The 13,231-nt window shown below is 53.5% G+C and overlaps 4 protein-coding genes across 4 annotated transcripts; 2 read left to right on the top strand and 2 right to left on the bottom strand.

Moving 5' to 3' along the window:
- Window positions 1-843: 843 nt before the first annotated feature.
- M406DRAFT_345766 (uncharacterized protein) lies at window positions 844-1,893 on the bottom strand (the record flags this gene model as incomplete). Its single annotated transcript, XM_040922118.1, has 1 exon — window positions 844-1,893. The coding sequence occupies one exon, from the start codon at window positions 1,891-1,893 to the stop codon at window positions 1,033-1,035; it is 861 nt and encodes a 286-aa protein (XP_040779027.1). The 3' UTR covers window positions 844-1,032.
- An 810-nt stretch (window positions 1,894-2,703) lies between these two features.
- M406DRAFT_253357 (putative MFS aflatoxin efflux pump) lies at window positions 2,704-4,641 on the bottom strand (the record flags this gene model as incomplete). The annotated part of the gene is made up of 5 exons (XM_040916896.1): window positions 2,704-3,422; window positions 3,497-3,677; window positions 3,736-4,071; window positions 4,156-4,416; window positions 4,534-4,641. The coding sequence occupies 5 exons, from the start codon at window positions 4,639-4,641 to the stop codon at window positions 2,704-2,706; spliced, it is 1,605 nt and encodes a 534-aa protein (XP_040779028.1).
- A 931-nt stretch (window positions 4,642-5,572) lies between these two features.
- On the top strand, window positions 5,573-8,173 carry M406DRAFT_338708 (uncharacterized protein; the record flags this gene model as incomplete). The annotated part of the gene is made up of 4 exons (XM_040921373.1): window positions 5,573-5,620; window positions 5,681-5,962; window positions 6,322-6,753; window positions 6,863-8,173. 4 exons carry the CDS (start codon window positions 5,573-5,575, stop codon window positions 8,171-8,173), a joined length of 2,073 nt encoding a protein of 690 aa, XP_040779029.1.
- A 3,075-nt stretch (window positions 8,174-11,248) lies between these two features.
- M406DRAFT_338709 (general substrate transporter) lies at window positions 11,249-13,137 on the top strand (the record flags this gene model as incomplete). Its single annotated transcript, XM_040921374.1, has 5 exons — window positions 11,249-11,277; window positions 11,364-11,475; window positions 11,564-11,647; window positions 11,742-11,892; window positions 11,981-13,137. The coding sequence occupies 5 exons, from the start codon at window positions 11,249-11,251 to the stop codon at window positions 13,135-13,137; spliced, it is 1,533 nt and encodes a 510-aa protein (XP_040779030.1).
- Between the last annotated feature and the right edge of the window lie 94 nt (window positions 13,138-13,231).

The following is a 13,231-nucleotide window of genomic DNA, read 5'->3' on the forward strand; positions in this document are numbered from 1 at the left end:
GACTGTCGACAAGGTCAGCGAATGGACCGTGTGGCAACGCTCCTCCTCGTGTGTTCTGCTCCCGGGCTGAGACGCACCATTCTCAATCGTCGACGAGGCCACCGATGCTGGTCTCCTCTGTCCAGCTGCAAAAATAGCCGGGAATGCGATGCGCGCTGCCGGTCTCGACGATGACGAGGTATCCTTTGTCACCAGCCTCCGCCCGGACGAGGCACTTGTCTGCAACAGTCTCCTTGCAGCAATGGCGGTGCGCAGTCTTTGGCCATTAGAAGCCACGCATGTCCGAGATGCGAAGCATGGTCTTCGAGAAGGGGCAGCGCGGAGGGCGCATCTGCGCATCGTTGTTCGTTTCAGGAGGTGGGGTCGAGCAAAAAGTCGCCGCGGCGGATGTTATATTGTACAGTAGTCTGTCTGTCTTTTTCGTATTTCGATTTATGTCTATTCGTTGGTCATAACAGCATCGTCGTATTGATGTTTTATTCTTCGCAAAAGAGCAAAGGAAGCAAAGAAACAATGAGGCTCGAGGGCAGATGGTGGGCGAAATAGCAGGAGGAGGAAGGAGAGGAGGAGGAGGGAGGCGGATCGTGGTTATCTCTTGAAGTTGACATCCCGAAGCGAACCCGCAAAACCCGGCCCAGCACGCAAGCGCCGCCCGTCGGCCGTCAGATTTATGGCAGGCGACCCGCTAAATTCTTTTTGACAACCAGGACTATGACGTAGGGGGTATAGTGAACGAGTACTTAGGTACTTACTGCCACAGTACTATAATTACTCGGCGGCCTGCGGTTGATGATCACATGCGAACCATCTTTCAACAAATAATCCCTTGGAGGCAATGACTTTAGTTCTTCTTCTTTTTTTATATTGTGACTCTCTTACAGCGCAACACTTCAGATACGCGGTGGCTATATTTATCCTTCTGCCTCACGTCTGCTGCAGCAGGCCAATAATGCAATTTCGTGGATATTCCAGGCCAGACATTTTCTTCCCTACACCGCACGCAGCCTTGGTTCTATTCTCTTCTTTTTGTGATCAGAACACGCCAGGGAGAAGCCTCCACGGCACATCCTCCTTGTATCGACCCCACTGGTCTTTATACCTCCGCGACATATAATAGTCGAGGGAAACCATCCCGTTCCGCGCAAAGAACCAGGCCTGAAGCGAGGCAGCTGCCGCACCCGCGATCCAGCCACCAGCAGCAAGCGCATAGCCTGCCCTCCACAGCGTGTGCCCGCCGTAGTTGATATGTCTTGCCCAGGCCCATAGGCCCTCGCGGCATAGCCTACCCTTATTCTCGGCTCTGTCTTTGAATTGTTTGCGCTGGAACTCTGCGACCTTCTCCAGAGCCATGCCAGCTACGTATAGCAGCGCGCCGGCAGCGACAGGGAGTGAGATCCTCGTGCGGCGCCTCCCACCAACCAGGGATATGGTGAACGGCCAAGTCGACAGCGCTGCAGAGGTTGCAGACGCGATGAGCAGGAGGGAGTTGATGCTGTTGCAAAAGGTATTGCAGGCCGAGACGAGAAATGCAGATTCCATGGGCAGCTGCTCCTGCGACAGATAGGTCGCCCACATGATCTGCTCAGCTGCTGATCCGACGGCCATCCCTAGGAGGATGAGGCGTTCGAGAGGCAGGCCAAGCCGGTCAATGAGCCTGATACCCGTACCAGTGATGATTGTAGCGCTCAGCGGGATGGTCGAGAGCCCCAGCCTGGCCAGGATGCCCGCGCCGAGGCCATGGGCGAGGATCTGGTACTGGAGAAAAGGGTCGAGGGCGCGCAGGCCGATCAGGGTTGTTGTGGCTATGGGGCTTGGCTTCTTGACGCCGCGCGTGACGATTTCTATGGTCCTGGGCCTGGAAGGTGGCGGGGATGAGGTCTTGCCGGCGGGCATCGTGACGATTGACTGGGAAGTCTCATCGAGTCGAAGATGGTTATGTCAAGAACACTGTACTTTTCCCTGGAAGGCTGCAGTGAAACCTAGAGACGCGTTGGGAAGCAAGGGAGGAGGAGGCAGTCATGGCCCTAAATATGCAGCAAAACCCTTATTTCGAAAGTTTCCCTCATTGGACTCGAGACTACATACCAGTCAGGAGACAAAAACCAGGCGGCATTTCCTCCAACACGGGGTAACTAGCTCCTGTCTGAGGGTCCGCCATCAGACCACTCCTCGTCGCATTGTATTTAGAGTTCCGAGTCGCGCCTCCATCTGATCTAATCATCGCCTCTTGGCCCCAGTTTAGCAACATCTCTTAAACTGCTGTGAGCACCTACTATGTAAAGTAATACTAGGTAAAGTTAGTACTCAAGCAAGCCAAATTGCGGCACTGCCCAACGATGACGGGAAATAACGGGCTCTGTGTGGAGACCAGGACTGTGCCTGGACCAGTGCTGAAGAGACCTCGTGAGTGATGATAATCAACCGAAGGATCAGAGTGACACCACCTGGCTGATCTCCTCTTGCTGATCTGACCATTTCTGCTTGGGAATTCTCTCTCTCATATCTAGCCATCCAATCTGATCGTATAACGCCAAATAACCTATTTGCCCACATACATATACACCAAAAGAGAAAGAAAGGTAAAGAGAGAAAAGGGAACAAGGAGTGTGGAGCTGTCCTAACGAATTATGTGTAAACGCATCCCACCTTGACGCAACTTCCCCTCTGCCTGCATGTCTCCTTTCGAGAGACTTTCCCACCTCCTTAGTTCACTTTCCCTTCCTCGCTCGCCTTCAAACCACCTTCTCCTCCCGCCTCAGCCCTTGCTGCCCCCTGCGGCTTCGCATCACCACCCTTCGGCTTCACACTCTTCCACTCCATCGCAGCAAGCCCGAGAACAGCCAAGCAGCACACCACGAGCCCAATCAAAAACACCACCCTCAGCGCCTCATTATACGACACCAGCACCTTCTCCCTCAGGCTCGCAGGGACCGAGGCAAGCAGGCCCGTCGCGCCGCTCGTCGTGATCAGGGACGCATCGATCCCCGCCACCCCGGAGAGCCGCTTGAGGAGCTGCGTGCTTAACACATTCTCGCCCACAGACACAAAGATCGTCGAGCCCAGGAGCTGCGAGAAGACCATGAAGGCCAGGCCTGTGGGAATGTCCTTCTTGGGCAGGACAACCTGTGTTGCTAGGTTGGGCACCTGAAACGACCACCCGTAGCCGAGGCCGTAGAGGAGCTGGTAGCCGATCCACTGACCCGTGCTTGTGTCGGTGTGGAGGGTCGTGAGGAGTCCAGCTCCGATAGTCATGATGCAGGACCCTAGCAGCGCGAGAGGGTTGTAGTACCCGATCTTCCCGTTGATGAAGCCGCCCGAGATGCTGCCGACCACCACGGGAAGCATCAGAGCGAGTAGACGGATGCCGGAATCTTGTGCGGATACGCCCTTGATGGACTGGAACCAGATGGGCAGGAAGTAGACTGTGGTTACAGTTCTGCAGGTTAGCCACGAGGGAAATCTTTCGTTTATGTGGGGTCGCCTCTGGTTTTCTCACCGAAGATGTAGTTACCAGCACCCAGCCAGACGCCAGAGAAGGCAGTAGAGATGATGGTCCTTTGCTTGAGAATGCGTGGCGGCAGTGTTGCAGTGGCGGGCAGCTTGGCCTGAACCACGGCGAAAGCAACCAGGAGGACGCCGGACAGAGTGAGGAGGGCTACGATGCGCCCGTTGCTCCACTGTGTCATGTTAGCCTCGGCGTTTTCCCAATTGTACAAATGGCTTGTTGTCTCTTACAGCGTAGGTCTGGCCACCCCATTGGAGAGCCAGTATGAGACAGACGATCCCAGGGACGAAGAAGAGCGTCCCTGGCAGGTCGAGCTGTTTGAGCTTCGTCTGCAGCGGGAGATGCATAGTGTCCCGGTCAGCTGCGTGGAGGAACGGAATGATGACGGCTGTGGCTACTGCGCCGATGGGGAGGTCGAGGTAGAAGCACCACCGCCATGTCACGTCCGAGGTGAAGACCCCGCCGACAAGAGGCCCGATGATAGTTGCAATGCCGAAGACAGAACCCATGAGGCCCTGGATTATAGGCCTCTTCTCGAGGGGGACGATGAAGACAATGGAGACCATCTGAAAGGTTCGGTATTAGTATCAGACATGGAGACCAGAGATCTGTCTAAAGTCAAGATAGAGGGAGGGCTGGATTTGACTTACTGCTCCAGTTGTGATGCCGGCTGCACCTATCCCAGCAATTGCCCTGCCCACGATGAAGGCTGTCGAGCTGGGTGCCGCTCCACAGAGGGCAGAGGCGGTCTCAAAGATGAGGATGCTGGTCAGGAGAGTTGTTTTGACCGGAAAGAAGGAATATATTTTGCCATACAGCAGTTGGCATGCGCAGAATGTCAGCAGGTACGCACTGCCGTACCAGCCAACATCAGAGAGGGAGTCGAATTCGTTGGTGATTTGTGGTATAGCCTATGAACAAGAGGTGGTGATTGATCAGCTTATGCTCTTCATATAATACTGATTAATGAAATGTCCTGAGGGGAGGGTAACAAGACTGAAACCAAAGGTACGTGTAATTATTCGTACAGTCGAGATAACAGTCCTGTCCAGGCTAGGAAGAAACACGCTCATTACAGTCGCAGCCAGCAGCAGTACTATCTTGGGGGAAGACAGCTTTTGTTCTTCGGCGGCCATATTGTTTTTACTGATGTCCTGTGCGGTGACAGCACGAGTGCTGGTCTCATCAGCCTGGGATGGCTCTGGGGTTGAGCCATCTGGGATCTTCTCGAAGTGGTTCGACTGTAACGAAGTCATGGTGACGAGACGAGGTGTGATGAACAATCAGGTCGGGAACTGAAGACCAAGTCTGTTTGCAAGTGAAGCGAACCCGGTTGTTTTCTTCTTTGATGTAGATAAATGACAGAGATGTGCTTCGATCTGGGCAGGAGAGGTTACTAAAAAGTCAGCAAGTTAATTAGTACTCGAAGCTTTTATGCCTTGAGCAGAACGCATAAAAGTTTGACAACTCCGTGAGAATGATAACTATATATATAATTTTTTGAATCATTCTTCAGCCCTCAGCAAGGAGGCCGATGTAATTAGAAAATTCTGACAACCATTACATCGGAACTTCTCCCAGAGTCCACCCAGAATTCTTGAATAATCTATTAATTTATTAATCACCAGGGAAGATGAAAGGATCCAGAACGAAGGTACAGGCGAAGAGCCCACAAATTTGGCCAAGAAGAGACATTTCTTTTGCATCGAACGGGCGTTAGAAAAGCACGACGTGATGCACAAGCACAAGATATGTTGCGACAAGGCGTGAGGATGATAGTCTTCGGACTTTACTAACACCCGGTTGGGGGCACATCTTCGGGAACTAGCCCAGACCGACGCTTCAGATCTCGCCCGCCTGGAGATTTCCATCATCCGAGCTGGCTGGCCTATGTCCTCTCCTCCTCATCGTAGCCACCAACTGGAGGCCAATTTCTTGAAGAAGAACGAAGAAAAGAGAGAAGGCAAGCAAGTAGAAGCCAGGCTCTGAGATTTCCCCGTCTGTTAGATTATTGATCACCCATCTCTTTCGCTCGCATCCGTTCGCTCCTCCTCTACTCTGCTCGCAATGCCCAATCCCACATCGCAGCCAATGAGCGAGAAGGAGACACAAATCGTCACACCAGCATCTTCTCCAGCGCCAGCCCCCAGCGGAACCGAGGAGCAGAAACTGCAGCGGCGGCGGCTGCTCGCGTGTAGCTCGTGCCAGCAGCGCAAGGTTAAGTGCGACCGCAAGTCCCCCTGCGCAGCCTGCGTCAAGTCGGGAACGCACTGCGTGGCTCCGTCCGGGCCCCGGCGGCGGCGCCCTCGATTCCCGGAGCGAGAACTGTTGAATAGGCTGCGTCAATTTGAGGAGCTGCTTCGGCGGCACAAGATTGATTTTACGGCTTTACATCCATCTGTCACTTTGCCTAGCGTGACTGCAGGGCTCGTTTCATCGACTGATGATGGGAATGATGTTGAGATTATAGACAGTGGGGATCTGGATGTCTCGAGCACGGAGGCTGCTGTTGGATCGAGACGTGCAGCAGTGCACGAAGGCCGGCTCTTAGGTTTAGATGATGATGGTGCCGAACAACCAAGCCGTCGCTGCTGCAATTTCCGGCATGCTGTGATACAGATGGTACGATAAATGAGATCAATTGCGCTTGTATGAGTGACACTTTGCTGATTCATACGCAGGGACGAGACTTGGAGGATGACAGGAACGAAAGCTTTCCAGGAGCGAAGATGATTATTGATGAGCAGAGAAGCAAAGATGACCACCACAGGCGTCGAGATAGCAACAACCACGCTCACAATACCCGTCCCAGGAAGGAGCCGGGCCAACCCAGTCCGCCTGAGGTAGACGACGACGGTAACGATCATCTCCTCTTTGGGCCATGTCCGCCAGCTGGTGATTTACCTGCTTTGCACTCGGAGCAGAGTCAAGTCTTCAGGATGTGGCAAATTTATCTCGAGAACGTCAGTCCGCTGCTCCGAGTCACGCACTCACCGACACTACAAGCTCGCATTATCGATGCGGCGAGCCAGGGTGAAAGAATCAATCCTGCTTTCGAAGCTCTGGTCTTAAGCATCTGCTGCATGTCCATCATGAGTCTCTCGGATGACAAGTGCCGTTCTCTCTTTGGCTCGTCGAGGAGAGAACTCTTGGAAAGCTATCAGCCAGCCTGTCGACAAGCATTGAGGAGGTGCAGATTTTGGCGCTGCGAGAACCTCGACGCCCTGGTTGCGTCTTACCTCTATTTGGTAAGTACTTAACAGGCATGAATCAACGTGATGAATCACAAAAGCCATGACTGTGTATTTGATTATCATAGAGGGATCTGCGTATGTACTGAGCAAGACAATCGTCCAGGTATCTGTTCGACCGCAAAGCGATCCTCGTTCTATAGCACCGGCTATATCTACTGTCCTTCGCACGGCGCAACGCATGGGCTTGCATGACGAGTCCATCAATTCTGGATACGATGCCCTTGAGGCAGAGATGCGCCGAAGATTGTGGTGGTCCCTAGTCGTCTTTGACCAGCGCATCTGCGAAATGACCGAATACGGAACGACCACGCTGATTCCTACTTGGGACTGCAAGAGACCCGCGAACGCCAGCGACTTTGAGATGCAGTCAGGCTCGATAGTCTCATCAGCCGTTCATGGGAGACCCACCGAGGCCCTTTTCGTTGTCGTTCTCAGTGAAATGGCGGATAGTATTCGTCATTCCTCCTTTCATCTAGATTTCGTCAACCCAGCATTGAAGGCTTTGGCCCATCCGAAAAGCGAGAAAAATAATCTTCATAGGATGCAAGGACACAGTACTTTCATGTCACTGGAGAAGGACATCGAGGGACGTTACTTGGCACGTTGCGACCTCAACCAGCCGCTGCATTTCATGACAGTCTGGACAGCACGTGGCTACATGGCCAGGCACCGCCTGCTGGAACACTACTCAAGACACGCGATCAACCCTTCTCAGCAGACAGAGACCCAGCGTCTGACAGCCCTCGCTCATGCAGTGAAGATGCTCGAGTGCGATACGAAGCTCAGAACCTCCCGCCTGACACAGGGCTTCCTCTGGCTGGTTGATTTCTGCGTCCCCATCCTGGCGTATTTTTACATCCTGCACCACCTTAGGAGGCGACCTGCAGAGACGCAGTCCGACGAAGCCTGGCGCGTGATGAGCGAGAACTGGGAGGCCCGGGCGGCTTTGCGTGCCATCATGCCCAGGTCAGAGGCCAAGGGAGCGTTTTCTATCTTCTCGCGGCTCGTCCTCGAAGCCTGGGGCGCTTATGAGAACACACATAGGGAGAAGAAGGAGATGATGACGCCTCCGCTGCTCGTGTCGGATATTCGAGACAGGTTGCAGCAGAAGAATCAGATGATGGGCCAGGGACAAATGGATAATGGGCGCCATGTTAACAGCGCCGGTGTTGTGGATGTCAACATCATGAACATTGACACCAACAACAGCAACAAGTCATCACTTTTGGCCGCACAAGAAGACTTCGCGTTAATAAGTGGCAGCTCTGGTGGTGGTGGTGATGGTGGTCAGGATCCTTCGGAGTCGTATCGCGGAGAGAGCTCTGATCTGGCAGGGAACGTCCTGATCGACATTGACATGGACGATTTCTGGACGACGATGGACTGGAGCCTGATGCATGCACAAGGCTGGTGAGACTCTTTATGGTTGTAAGGAGCAGGAGGAATGAAGATCAGGGACATGTCACAGAGACGGAAGAGAGAAGAAGAAGGAAAGAAGAAAAAAAAGACGGTAAAAAAAGGGACATAGGGGAGGAGTATGCAACATCCTCAAGTGATTGCTCTCGAGCTGAAGTTCTCTCTCTCCAGGGGCTAAGATTTCGCGTCAATCCTGACTACACAGGAATCAAGTAGCCACGCCGATATTTTTCCATGAAAAGAAGAAGAATCATATTGCTTCTAATTACATAACCCATAATAATATGTGAGCCAAGCTTGACTGCCCCCGAAGAAGCTGGAGAAACAAAAACACAAGAACCAGAGAACCAGGAAGCATGACTGGACCAATTCAGCAAATTTTCCGGTTTCGAGCGGTACTATGCATGTGACAAGCAATGCAAGTACACTTGGTATGCATGCTTGCGACCCTGTTTGTTTTTCTTCTGTTGGTCAGAATTGAGGGTCTACAGTACGTACACTATAGTCTATGATGGCCAGAGGCTACCCCAGGTTTCCCTTAGGGGTGCATTTAGGGGGTGTAGGGCATTTAGGGCCAAGCCACGGGGACGTGGGGCCCACTGCTGAGAAGTCTCACAGCACCGCTAGAGCTAACTAGGATCGCATGTCTGTCAGCGTTAGACCAGTGAAAAGCCACTGTAAACGGCTCGTTTTCTCGGCAGGAATTTAGTCGGCAACCTCTTCTCTCCCCACGCCGCCTTCCCATTGATGGAACATTTCTCCTTCTTGGCGACCCCGAAGTTCGACCAGCGATCCTTCGAAGCTCTGGACGATTCGACTCTAGCCATCTACGGTGTATCGGCTACCCAATACTAATGTATATGGTCACACACACTCGATGCCAAGGGCCCAAAAGGATGTCCAACAAAGTCGCTGGATCAGCGTGACATCGTCCGTCTCGACCCAGTCTGTTGGGATCGAAAGAGGAGGGAAGGGTGGGGGGAAGGGGAACACGCAGCAGAGAGAAGACGACACGTTCACTGCATAACTTACCCTTGTCTTATTCAGCCTCTCTCTACTACTGAAAGCAACCCACCCTGGAGCCGAGGTGTGTGTGGTGTTGGGATGCCAGGAAGAGGATGAGGACGAGGATGACGAGGACGAGGGACAGCCATGTGGTCACAAGCTGGTACGCGTTGCTTCTCCTCTTGGAGAGGGAGGGTTCCTGTCAGCTCTTGCCAGCTGAAGCTACTTGCCCTGTCATGAGGCACGCAGAAGGCGGAAACTGAGTTCTCTCTTTTGCGACGGCATGGAACATTTGTGGCCAGCCACTAGGCCGGATAGATGAATCATTCGCTGGAGCCTTGCGTACGACGACGGGTATGGGAACCAGCTTGTTGCAAACTTTGGGCTACCCATCCACGACGATGCGAGAATGCTGGTTGTTGGGTGCCACACTTCTCTCCCTGCTGCAGCACAGGCAGCGGACATGAGCCGCTTCTCCTGTGTGGACGGCCCGAAGGGTGCTGTTGTGTCGTGCCAACGAACGGCAGCGGGATGCAAAGGTTTCCACCCAAACAACAAGAATGTAAACACCTCGCCATTATGTTCTTCCTCGGGCAAGAAGAGCGAGATTCGTCCCGCTTCCTCCGCCATGGCGCTCGGGTGGCCCACTGGCTCCATCCATTCCGCGGCTGGAGGAAGTAGCAAGATCTTACATCGACGACAACGATTCGACTGGGAAGGCAGGTAACCTCTGCAACATAGGTACTGCAGAATGGTTCCCGCACTCTGTCTGTATGCAATATGCAGGTTCTGCCACGTACTACAGTATTTCGTTGCCTGGCTTCCAGCATGCTTTGGCTCGTGGCTTACGAATGCCTCTCTTTCTCTCTCTCGATATGGTATGCGAGGAGTTCTTGTGGCAGACAACAGTGAACTTCTTCCCGTTAATTGCAGGAAACATGTGTAGCAAACCTCGACGGGACCCTACCACCCACCCACCCATCCATCCCCTCATCCTCGCGTCTGTCATGTGTCACTGGAACACTTTCTGCAGGTGTCTAGACCCAGCGAGATTGTAGACATGCGGTCCATGTCTTGCATATCTTGTTCTTCTTGCATCTTCTTTCGACATGGGCAAAAACCAAACCAACGTCTCACTGCTTGCTGCCCCGTAGGGGCCGAGAGCCTAGGCCCGTCTGGCAGCGAGCCGATACGTTCGAGGCGGCCCGTATGTATACGGACGACTCTTGTCATTGGTGGATTTTCACCCCTGCCAGTTTCTCCGCAGACGCCGCCTCCAGGCCGCGCCCAGCCCCATGGGAAGACTTGACCGGGGAAACAAAGCCTCATTCTATTGGACTTGCTCCAAGGGCCAAGGGTGGGAATCTAATGAAATCTCACCAGCGCGCTCTCTCCACGGGGTAAGCAGTGATTTCAGGAACAAGAAGCGGGGTGGAGGGAGGGGGAGGAGACTGGGGAAAAGCAGAATCTGGGGTTCTCATCGTCGTATTCAAGGGCCACACCTTCAACCAGCCCCAAGGGTTCGGATTATGTGCCCTCGACAAGAGTATGAACGGTCCCCCATCTGGCATGGCCTGCATGTGGCATCCTGGCAACCCCCCCTCGTGCCAGACCACCACCGTGAATGGTCGCCGCCGCACCAGAAAATTGGGGACCATGTCGACCTGGGTTCGTTCACCTTTCAGGAGGTGAGCGAGCGTGCATCCATCCATGCATGCGCTGACAGGGATGTCGAGATAATTGAGAAAGAGCTCCTCGATAAAGAGAACTATGTCTTATCCGTCCGCCTGACCGCGTCTTAGGAGGAGGAAAGAGGAGCACTCATTCCCTCCATATTGAGTTTCTCTTAGATAAAAGGCTTGGCCAGCCTTCACACACCAGTCCTTTCCTTCCTTTCCCCCTTTTCTTTTTCTTTTTCTCTACTTCTCTTTGACGCGCCCTACGGAATTCCTTCTCCTATTGCTTGTGTTGGTTCCCGCCCTTGGGTTCTGCCTGGAAGTTTGTGTGTCTTTACTCCCCATTTCTCCCAGCACACAGGGTCGGCTCACCGCCTGCAGCCACGGTCAAGATGGTGTCCTCAACGCGGGCGTACAACTGGTAAGCTTTTTCGTGGTGTAGAAAAGCACCAGGCCCTCAGGCCCCTTTTGGCTATGATTGATTTGCTAAATATTTGTTGTGACTAGGTACATCTCCATCATTGCGGCGATGTGCATGGTGCTTTACGGATACGATGCGTCGACATATAACTCGGTTCAAGGCTCAGACAACTGGCTGGCATGGTTTGGGTTGACAATCGTATGTTGTCTCTCTTCTGGCGTCCAAACAAGTACAAACAATATGGAGGCCGCCCCTTACTGACCTTCTTTCTATTCTCCATCTACAGGACAGCGTATATATACTTGGTCTCATCAACACCATCTACTCCATTGGCGCCATCATATCTGGCTGGTTTGTTGGCGGCCCCGTCGTAAGTGCCCTCTTCGCTTCCCCTCGGTTTTGTGCACAATATATAACGCTATTATAACTCGTGCAGCAGCTAATCATCGTAATACAAATAATAGGCTGATTTTGGTGGACGTCGCCTGGGCATGGGCCTGGGTTGTTTTTTCACTATCTTCGCCACTATGATGCAGACCTTTGCGCCTAAGGGCAACCTCGCCTGCTTCATGGCCGGTCGCTTCTTTGTCGGGTTTGGACAAGGCATGGCTTTGAGTAAGTGAACAGCAATCAAACCATCCATCGATTGACCTTTTTGTATTCCCATGCATTGCTGACCAAGTTCCTGTTTGTACGTAATTAGCTGCCGGCCCTGTCTACATTGGCGAGATGGCACCGCCCGAGATCCGTGGATTCATCATGGCTTTCTGGCAGACCTTCTACTCTGTCGGTTCTTTCATTGCCTACTGGATCAACTATGCCTGCAGCCTGCACAAGGCGAAGCTGGGAGAGTGGGACTGGAAGATGGTTGTCATCTTCCAGATCCTCGTTCCCCTCATCATCATTGTCCTGCTCCCCTTCATGCCCGAGACGCCTCGGTGGTACATCCAGAAGAAGGGCAACCTCGAGGCCGCGCGCAAGTCCCTCCAGCGCATCCGTGAGACAGAGGCCGAGATCGAGGAGGAGATTACTGTCATCCGCGAGGCTCTCGAGTACGAGAAGGAGGCCATCAGCTCCAGCTATTCCGCGCTGTTCAAGGATCCTTCGGTCCGCAAGCGGCTCTACCTTGCCTTTGTCCTCAACATCGGCCAGCAGCTCACCGGCCAGGGCTCGCTGAACTCGTTCTCGACCGAGATCTACAAGAAGGTCTGGACCTCGAGCTCCACTATCAACCTGATCAACGCCCTCAACGCCACCTTTGGCATCCTCTTCACCCTGAACGCCACCTGGACCGTCGACCGCTTTGGGCGCCGCTGGATGTTCATCGTGGGCGCCCTGGGCATGGCCACCTGCATGCTGATCGTTGCCGTCGTCGGCCTTGCCACTCCCGGCACCACACAAAAGTCCGAGCCCGTGGGCATCGCCATCGTCTTCCTCCTCTTCCTCTTCATCTTCTTCTACAAGCCTACCTGGGGCGCCACGACCTGGATCTGGACCTCGGAGGTCTTCAGCATGAACGTGCGCGCGCAGGCCGTGGGCATGTGCTCGCAGACGCAGAACGTCGCCCAGGCCATCTTCAACCAGTTCTTCCCGCTGTTCCTCAAGAACACGGGCTTCAAGTGCTTCTTCTTCTTCATGGCCGTCAATATCCTCCTTGCCATCTTTGTCTACTTCCTCATCCCCGAGACCAAGCAGGTGCCACTTGAGGAGATCGATGTGCTCTTTGGTGGTGCCAACCACGTCGACAAGGGCGCCCAGATGCTGGGTATCCCCGAGGCCCAGAGCGGTGCCCACCACGTCGCCGAGAAGGACGGCCGCGCCCACGTTAGGGAGGAGGAGAACATTACTCCTGCCGCATAGACTTGTTTGTGTATGCACAGAAGAGACCTGTGCTGAATATTTGTTCACCAGCCTTGGCTTGCTTGTTCCCAATGTTTTTCTTTTCTTCCTTGCT

Source organism: Cryphonectria parasitica, assembly GCF_011745365.1.
Source record: "Cryphonectria parasitica EP155 unplaced genomic scaffold M406scaffold_3, whole genome shotgun sequence".
NCBI lineage: Eukaryota > Fungi > Ascomycota > Sordariomycetes > Diaporthales > Cryphonectriaceae > Cryphonectria > Cryphonectria parasitica.